This window comes from Eublepharis macularius, chromosome 5, assembly GCF_028583425.1.
Source record: "Eublepharis macularius isolate TG4126 chromosome 5, MPM_Emac_v1.0, whole genome shotgun sequence".
NCBI classification, from domain to species: Eukaryota; Metazoa; Chordata; class Lepidosauria; order Squamata; family Eublepharidae; genus Eublepharis; species Eublepharis macularius.
This window is the reverse complement of record NC_072794.1, coordinates 68,235,164-68,244,781: the sequence shown is the minus strand read 5'-3', so window position 1 is coordinate 68,244,781 and position 9,618 is coordinate 68,235,164. Positions and strand designations below refer to the sequence as shown.

General features: G+C 41.3%; 1 protein-coding gene across 1 annotated transcript in view; it reads left to right on the top strand.

The window, feature by feature from the left end:
* The first annotated feature begins 1,160 nt into the window (after positions 1-1,160).
* ST6GALNAC3 (ST6 N-acetylgalactosaminide alpha-2,6-sialyltransferase 3) overlaps positions 1,161-9,618 on the top strand; it is a 472,167-nt gene continuing 463,709 nt past the window's right edge. Inside the window, exon 1 of the mRNA XM_054979301.1 lies at positions 1,161-1,242. Within this exon, the coding sequence (XP_054835276.1) occupies positions 1,225-1,242 (18 nt within the window). The 5' untranslated portion in view covers positions 1,161-1,224. The remainder of the gene's footprint in view (positions 1,243-9,618) is intronic.

Sequence of the window (9,618 nt, the reverse complement as noted above, 5' to 3'; positions counted from 1 at the left end):
TTTGCTTGCTGCGCTGGTTTATACTTGCAGGAAATTATCAGCTTAGGGGGAAATTCCAAACGGAGCCCTCCACTGTTTCGAGTAGTCCAGTCCATTCCATCTCCTCTCCCCTGCTCTCTGCCATCTCATTTTCCTGCACGGATGGATCAAGTCCTGAGGGCTTGCAGATGCCCTTAGATGCGGCCGGGGGCGGGGGTCGCGCTGTTCAAAGAACAAAAGCCAAACCTTTCGACAAAGCGAGAGTTACTTTCTGAATCTTGGCCCAGTACGTTTGTGCGTAACAGCACGATGTGGACAACGAGCCAATTTGAACCTATGTGGATGTGGACAAGCCAATTTCCTGTAAAGCAGAGTCCTTCGAGAACTGCATTTTCCTCTGGGGAAGTTAATTAAAACAATGAAAAGGCAAAGCGAGAAAGAACTTAAGTCAATGCGAACACCACGTAATGTTCTTCGGACGGCCACAAAAGCCTCGGATGCCCGAGAGCAGCTTGAATCCGACTCCCCAACAACGCTGGGTGCAAATGTAAGCTAACAAAGGCATTAACTGCGTCGCGTTGCTCCACGCAGATCTGAAAGTGGTCACGGACGCGGCCAGCTGGAAGGGGTTTCTCCGGCTTCCAGCCTAGCGCCGCAGCAGCAGAACCAGCGATTTGTCTGGAGGGCTTGTGGCGCTTCCTCGTCTCCACAAGCAATCGCACGACTCCGGACAAAGGCAAGTTTGTTCTCCAGGCAAATAAAGCATCCTGCGTGGCACGCAGGCTCTAGGCGGAGACTTTTTTTAGACCTCTGATAATGGAGAAGAAACTCCGGTATGCCCTTCAGTCTCTGGTGCTTCTCTTCCCCGATTGCAAGGCTAGGAAATGCCCGTCAATACGAAACGCTTATTTTAAAGCCAGGAAACATTTGCACGCCACAGAGTCGCTTTAAACCGAAATCACCCCTGATTTCTTTTCTTTTAAAAAACACCTCTTTAGAGCCATGAATCAAAGTCAGTCATGTGATGAAGGGGAGGTGCTGAGCTGGCTTTCAGCCAGTGGCAGAAGCCGATGGGTGGAACAAACCGGGCATGAAAAGACTAACACGACTAACGGATCTCAGAATTGTGGTTCCCTATTTGGATCTCCAGGAATGTAGGCACTGGCCGTTTTGCATCTCTTCTGCCTCAGACGGGATCTGTTACTCACAAAGCAGAGTCCTGCTGCTTTGGGGGTACGAAAGAACATGGCCTGCATTTTGAAGGTAAATCTCTATCTGTTGCTTGAATGGATTGTTAAAAAAAGAGGAGAAAAAGAAAGACCCCATTTGCTGCTCTCTCTCAGTCACTGTGGTCCGATTGCATCTTAGTTGTCTTTTTGGGAACTAGTTTCCCTCCCCCTCTCTGGAAAATGATGCCAGGAGATTCCGAAATGTGCTGCCGTGGCTCATCTTCCCGTTTCTGCCATTCTTTCCCTGCATTGTCAGAATTGGAGGCGATCGGCTAGCGGGCGAGGGGGAAAGGACTGTGTGCTGCATAAGGCAAGGCAGGAAGGGGGAGGGGAGCTGTGGCTTTTCCTTCTGGACTTTTTTTTTTTTTGGCTTAAGCAAAATGCCTTCAGGGTCCACCGTGGAGAGCAGCAGCTTTATGTGTACAAGAGAGGCATCTTTTCAGGAGTGAAAAAATGGAGACATTTTTGTTTCCCTCTTCAAACGTTGTGCAGAACGGAATTGTCTTTCCGATTTGCAAACGCCGTTCAAGTTGATCCATAAGCACACACCACACTGCTCCCTCCCTTTATTCATTTGAGACAGCCAAACTCCATCCAGGAGAAACGCTGGCTAGCTGGCGGCTTCCCTGTTTGCCTGCACTGTAATGGGATCCCTCTGTTGCATGTGCACCTTTCTGACTCCAGCCCCTCTTCCAACTCGCTCGGCCTCCTTTCTTTCTGATAAGAAAATACGTGCAGAGATCCGCGGGACCTTGGCGCCCCAAAAGGACCGAACCCAGAAGGGAGGAGGCGGAAGTGCCGCAGCAAGCATAGAGGAGCTCCAGGTCCGCTTCCGTGCAATGTTGCCGCCGGCCTCCTGTCCCTGGTTTCAGAGCTCAAACTTAGATGCATCACAGAAGGGATCTCTGGTTCCCTATTCCCTCTTTTTGCTTTACATCCAAAGGCTGTGCAGTTCTGGAAAGCCCTTTCCCTTTATCCAAAAACAGAGCCGGCAAACAACAGAGAGCATAGCCATTTGCTGAAATATCTGCAGTCTAGGCTGGAGTCCAAAAGATTAAAACATCCTCTGATATTTGGTACGCTGTCCTGTTTTACTCAGTCTGCCATAAGGGTTAAAGAATGATTGCTATGTTGGAGTCCTTGTTCATAAAGATGTCTCAAAATCTGCTTGGCAAAGAAGGAGAAATGCTGTCCTGAGTGAAGGCTTATGGCAAGAACTACACCACAAGAAGAGACAACATTGCTACTTACCACCACTGATAAAATGTGAATGGTATATTTAAAAACCGTAAATACAGTGCCTCTAAAAGATTTACTGACATAGACACATACATCTATTGTTTGAATGCACTACTGATACTATCCATGTCCTGTTAGTACAATATTCAACAGTTACTTTCTTCTAAACCCATTGACTGTAGAGCACTTATAATGCGCTAGGTTCTCCTGCATGTATCTGAAGTCTCTTGACTTCCTGGATACTTCACTGGGTTGGAAAGATCTTGATCACATCCTTCTTCACATCCTTCCACTAACCAGCCAAGTTAGCTAATCTCTAAATGCATTCATAATCTGGGGTGATTTAACACTGTCTGACTGTTAGAAGGATGTTGACTGATCGGCCAATGCCAGTTGACTAGTCGTTGTGTAGTTGTATTTTGTGAAAAATGTCTAGAGTAGACGGAATTGCCTTTAAAGGTGAATGAACAATTAGTTTCCCATGCAAATTTAACATTCTTGGCATATATAAACTTCCCTAAATTCTCACATAGAAGATTGGGACCTTTCTTCAAATTTGAGAATGCAAAGCCTTCCTTTTACAATCAAATGTATTGCCGAGCTGTGGCCTTTTCCTGAGTGCTCTGCTTCATTACATGGTTTCACTGGAAAGAACCAAGCAAATGAGAATTGTGTAATCAAAAGAGTACTGACCAGCCTAATAATCTTGTTAATGCTGGAAAGTGTGAGGATAGAAAGAGGAAGATCTATGGGAGGATTAGGCACACCATGAGGCGGGCTAGGCTTTCCCAGATAAATAGCTCAAGAAGGAAGGCAATCTTCGTAGCTGTATAACTAACATGTTCATTTTAAGATGTCTGCTAACCTCAGTTGTGTGCAAAACTATGAGTAGACAGCCTGGCTACAAATTATGATTATGTTTAGAAGTATGTGTTACTTGTTGACTTCTAACAGCTGAACATATTTTATAGACTGAAGACATCCCATTGAGGCTTTGCTAACTGTGAGGGTCTTCCACCTCTGTTGATTCCTACCTGAGTTTTTCAATGAAATGTATGGTACATTTTTTTTGTCTGCAGATGTTAATAGCTTGACATAGATGTCTTCATTAGATACTCTGCTATAATTGCTTATTTTTGTGTTTCTCTGAAATATTCAGTTTTGACTCAAGTAGTTGACATAAAACAGAAGATCATAGGTTGCAACAGAAGTCATCAGTGGCAGAGGTAGGGGGAGAGGTGGGGCTGACGGTCCTTAGTCTTTTTCTTTTAGAGATTTTATATTTAAAGTAGAAGCTCCCTAAAGGCTGTTATAAAATATTTCACAAAGACACTTTCTTGCCTTTGTCAGGATTAGGCCCAATGAGCAGGCCACTATTCTGGGATGCAAAGTTTTCTATAGCAGAATTTTAGCCTGGGGCACCTTAGTAACCAACAATATTTTCAGAGTATAAGCTTTTGAGAGTCAGAGTCTCTTTATATGAGAGATTCCTCGGCACATGTTCATCAAGTGTAGAAAGATGCAATGTTAGCTGGGAAGCATAGTTTTAAAAGACAGAGCCAGTGGAGATCGCTTCTCAGAGGATTTGTTAATTTCATCACCTCCCTGAAGGCTCTGTCAATTTCACGTTTCCAGTGTAAAACTGAATGAGATGGCAACCAGAGGGAGTGAGGAATGGAAATGGGCTGGAGTTGCCTTCTAGAGGTGGGCTTGAACCTGGTGATAATGGACTGAAGTTTCCCTTCTGGCATTTCACAGCCCCTTCGCATATCTCCAGTCTATAGAAAAGCCTTTGCCCTGCTTTCGGTTCTGTTCCCGGCTCCTGACATGTGTTCTTTACATGTCAGATGTCTTGTGCAGAGAAATTCTCAAAGCTCCCTTCTTCAGGTACAAGGAGGACTGGAGATCCCTGAGCCTTTATATCTCTGTTAGGGAGGGGTGAAGCAAAGAAAGGAGTCAGCATGTAAAGAGTATCTGAAGAAGGGAGCTGGTGGTTCCGTTCTTCTGGTCTTGTAAATGAATGATAGTTCTGTAATTTCACATTGTGACCTGTCCTTGAAGGTTCTTTGGGTGACAACTACCACTTTCAGGTCAGCAATGGAATGTCCTGGAAGATTAAAATGTTCTTAAACTGCTTTTTGAATGTTTTGATTTTTAATGTCAGATTTATGTCTGTTTATTATTTGGTGTATGGACTGACCTGTTTGTCAAGTGTACAGAGTAGAAGGGTATTGCTGACTCTTGATAGCATATATAACATTGGAAGCTGAACTATTGAATGAATCTGAGATGGTTAACTGGTGTTGTTAAGTCCAGTGATTGTGTTGTTGAAGTGAATATAGGGACAGACTTGGTATCTTGGTTTATTGCATGCCCTGGTCCCAGAGTTCATGTCTGTGTTAGGAAGTACATTATTGTGAGTGAGAACTTATTTAAGGCTGGGGTTTGTCTGTGGGCAAGAAAAGGTTTGTCTCTCAATGTTTGTGAGGAAAAAAGTTTTCCATATTTTCTTTTCCAGCGATGTCCACAATAAAAAACATTTCATGCAGGAAAAACTAGTCTTCTGTTCTAAGGAGTGGCCAATTAAGCATGCTCCATAGGGGTGATTTGATACTTTGCAATAATGTTAGGTTCTTTACATGCACATAATTTAATTTAAATGTCACTTCCAATGCTACATTCCTCTAATTTCGTTGTGGAAATGGTCAGAGAATAGCTGTAGATGTATGAAAGCCCAAATGTCAGTTGTGCAGATGGTAAAATTCTGGACCATTTCCTTCTCTGTTTATCTCAAACAAGAGACATACAATAATTTTAAATAATGCTGAAAGTCATGTAATAAAGACATGCATTCAGTTTGGGTGCAACAGCCGATCTATGTTTTGGGCTTGCATGTTCTTTCATTCCCTTGCTCCTCTTCTACGCTGCTGTTGCCTCTCACTGTTTGGAGGCAAATGGCCGCAGTGTTTCTCAACCTATTTTCCATGGAGAAATCTCTAAATTAATTTTTGAAATCCTGTGGAACCCTTACCTATGATTACAGGACAAAAAGTTGGTGTCGGGGAGCACAGCTCAATTACTGATAAATTATTGACAAGAAAATTTATTTCTAAAGAGCTGTTCTTTGTCTCTGTCTCTCTTGCTCTTTCAGTTTACATTGTAAGAAAGAAGTAAAAGTAAAGCATCATCTGATCTTTCTTCCCCCTTCAAATCTCAATATAAAATCAAAATAAAGTTCACAGCCAAAGTCAGAATAAAGTTTACAGTCAGTGTAATATTCCCAACCCATATGGAATCCTGGTTGTGAAACACTGCCCTTAGCATAATGATTTAGTCCATTTTGGCAACTGGCGACTTTTAAAGAATCTCTAACTGTCCCTCTTTTGATCATGAGCATCTGTTGGCAGGTGTGCTGTTCCCCTTTCAGACTGGAGGCAGGAAAATGGAAAGATTATTTATTTATTTGTTTGTTTAATTTTGGGAAATTTATACTCCACCATTCTGCTCTCATCAGGGTCATCAAGGTGGCTAACAAATTAAAACATGCATAATAAAATCACATCTTAAAAACCGTTAAAAGCAACAAAAATCATTAAAACAGCTAGTGAAACTTGTTCTGATTATTCTAGCAGAGTCCATGTGGGTAGCAATTTAGAAACTCCTGTAAGCATTTGGAGAGGAGGGCATCTGTAGCTTCCAGGGTGGATTTGATTTAAATCAAACTGATTTAAATCACGATTTAAGTCACGATTTAAATCACTAGTCATTAAGGCTTGATTTAAATCATAGTTTTCTATATAAAGACTAATTCTTGCTGGTATAACTTTAATATGCAAGTAGATGCCTGCCTTACCGATAGGTAAAGGAACTTCATTAAAGTATTCCCAAACTGGGTCTCTTTTACGGCCTGCTGCCATTATAGGTTTTTTCCTCCAATGAAAGAATGTGATAAACCTCAGGTCATACACACAAAAGATCCAAAGACTTGTGCAGTATTGTGCTCAAAAAGTTTCACTTTCATTTTGTGCTGCTTGCCCCTCCCTCCTCACACTTAGTTTCTTCTTGTGCAGATCTATTCCACTCCAAACAATCAGAAAATATTGTTTCTATTCACTGAACTTCTTGAAACTTAGCACTGGAGGGGTTGATTCTGTCTTCATAGGTTTGTAGAACAATAGGATTAAGGTCTTTTTCTCAACTCTGTTCATGTTATAACATTTTTGCTGTGAAGAAGAGGCATGTGATCTCTGCTGAGCTGACACAAATTCAGTTTTGAGAACTGCAAAACCAAGCATCTGTGATAATATCTTGTAGGCAGAGAAACTGCCCAATAATCTTACAAAAACCTCTGGAAGAGCATGACATTGTGAATGGATTAATGGAATTTATTTACCATAAAAATTAAACATATACATATTCTACATAATTAAAAACTAATCTTTATTTCATGATGGAATAACCTTTGGATGGTAATATATTTTCCTCAAAAAGCATTTTATTTAAAAAAATCCAATTTAAATAAAAAAATCCGATTTAAATAAAAAAAATCCGATTTTTTTATTTTTTTTAAAAAATCATTGATTTTTTATCCACCCTGGTAGCTTCTGACCTTGTGTTTAGGACTGGTGTCCCTGTCTGCTCCAAGGAAATGAAGGACAGTAATGTTTAACTTCCCTCTGAGGGTAGATGCCACAGCTACCTGCCTCTCAATGCAAGGGAATGGGTGCAAGGGTATGCTAGTTTATATAGATCTGTTCAGGTCTACACTGGTCTTGAGGGATATGGCTCTTTAGACCATTGATGTACTGCTGGGAAAGTTGTCTCCTGTTTTCTTTTCTAGAACTAGGGCATTTTTAGTGGTATGTGCAGGTATGCAGTATTTTATTTATTTATTTTAATTTTACATCATTTATATCTCACCTTGATCCCCAGTCAGGACTCAAATTAGCTTACATCATTCTTTTCTCCTCCATTTCCCCCCTCACAACAAACCTGTTGTTATGTGACTTGTGCATATGACTTGCTAAGAGTTATGTGACTTACCCTGGCAGTACTGCCATTTCTTTCAACAGTACCAGCACCTCTTTTGGCCAGGAGGCTTGGGCGAACATCATGAGTAGTGGCTGGCACTTTTTTAAAAAAGAAAAAAAGCACTGCCTAGGAGCTTCAAACATTCCGCACATTTCACTACTCAAGGTGATTAACAACTCCAAGACCGCTGTTACACCTGTCCCTGTCATTCTAGATAGGCAGTAAAGGGGTGGGATTATAAAACTTTTCTGCATACCTGATGAACTCCAGTCTTCAGTTGCCTTTATAACAATGGTGAAACTGTTCCCTTCACTTAATCCTGGTTGAGTCTTTCTGACACAAATAATCTTTCCTTCAGTTGATCCTTACACAGACTATGCTTCTCTTAACAAAAACAGTAGCAGATTTTTGGTTACTATGTCAAAACTTACTGCAATGCTAGTATGTCAAAGTTATCTTTTTAGGGGAGATAATTTGGCATGTAAATGATGTAATTTCAGATGGGCCTTGATGCTGTTTCTGGTTTGAGTTGGACATAATGCCGGGGGTGGGGGGGTTGACCAATGCTTCCACAAGAGCAGGAAATGTTGACAAAAACTTGTTCATGTTAGATATTGGCTTCTACAAATGGCTTTGGCAACAATAACCAATTGTGCTGAAGACCAGCTGCCATGGTATTGTCTAGATATAATAAGGACTTTTTTGTATTATGCTCTTGTTTTTCTAATGCTGGCATTTCTTTTGTAACTCAGAGCACTTTTTGTTGTTTCCTGGTTTCAGTTTTTCATAGAACTGAAACTCGTGGTTAAGATATTAGAATCCAGAAAAAAATGTTGACTGTAATCCTGTGCATACTTACCTGGGTGTAAGCTCTATTGAATTAAGTGGGACTTACAAGAGTTGTTTTTATTATCACACAACATATAACTAAAGGAATTCATACTCACCAAATGAATTTGTAGCTACTAGACAGCTAGAAAGAGCATGAGAGCCCTAGGAAAATCGACACCATGACTAAGTGAGGATATGAACATTCACAGGAAATGAAAATATTAGAGGTCTAAGCAGCATATCAGCGAAACTCATGATATGACCTGACAAAGGGGAGTTCCACTGTGTTGCTGGAACTTTGGTTCAGAATGAACAGTGCTACAACCCCTGCTTGCAACTGAAAGTGAGCATTCCTGGAATGTATGTGTATCTTCAGAACAATTCCACCTCCATGGGATATTTTGAACCCTGATTTGCTGCTAAAAGAGCCCTATTCTCCAGAGGCACTACTGAGTTGTTGGGAAAGAGTATCTTGGGAAAGTTAACACCATGCCCCAACAGTTTTAGTACAAGGGGTCAAATTCTTCAGAGTTGTGCCATCTAGCAGTTCCCTGTCTGAAGGAAAGCACTGATAAATTCGTTTCTTCACCAACATTCATGTCCCTATCCTAGGTCTAGTGGCTTCATGTTGCTGTTTGTTTTGGGGGATATTCATTGGTAGCATGAAGGAAGTGCACACACATCATCAACACTGGGAGCCTTTCTGATCAGGAATGTGAACTCAGCTTTTTAAAAAAGCATTCAGGCAGATAGGTAAAGGGCATTCATTTGAGAAGCACAATGGCCAAAGGAAGCTGTCAGGAAGGCAACCAGAGACAGAAGGTACTGTGGCAGAGCAGACATTCCTATCGTAGACTTAATAAATAAAATGGCATTTGGCAGGCACAACATTTAGTAAGGAGTGTGGCAGGGATGCACTGAATGGGTCAGAGCTGTCCAGTTGGCTGCTGCAGCAGGAGACATTGTGTGGGTTAAACGCTTACAATGGTCTGATTCACTGGGGGAATTTTCTTACACTAATTGTTGGTTTATTATATTGACTAAAACTTCGTCATTCTGAGTAAGAGACATAATGTGGTGTGTGGTTTCATTTCCTAGGCTCCATGGTACCAACTCCCTAGGTCAAATTATGACAGTGTCATTTTATATATATATAAAATCGTAATGACATATTTTTCACTGTTGCTCTAGGGCAAGGAAACAAATTAACTGTCCTCAATCCTTCTCACACTTTTTTCTAAGTATGAACTAGTTAGTGGCTGATTAGGAATAGTGCTGTACTCAGGTATTATATTTCCATAAGCACCAC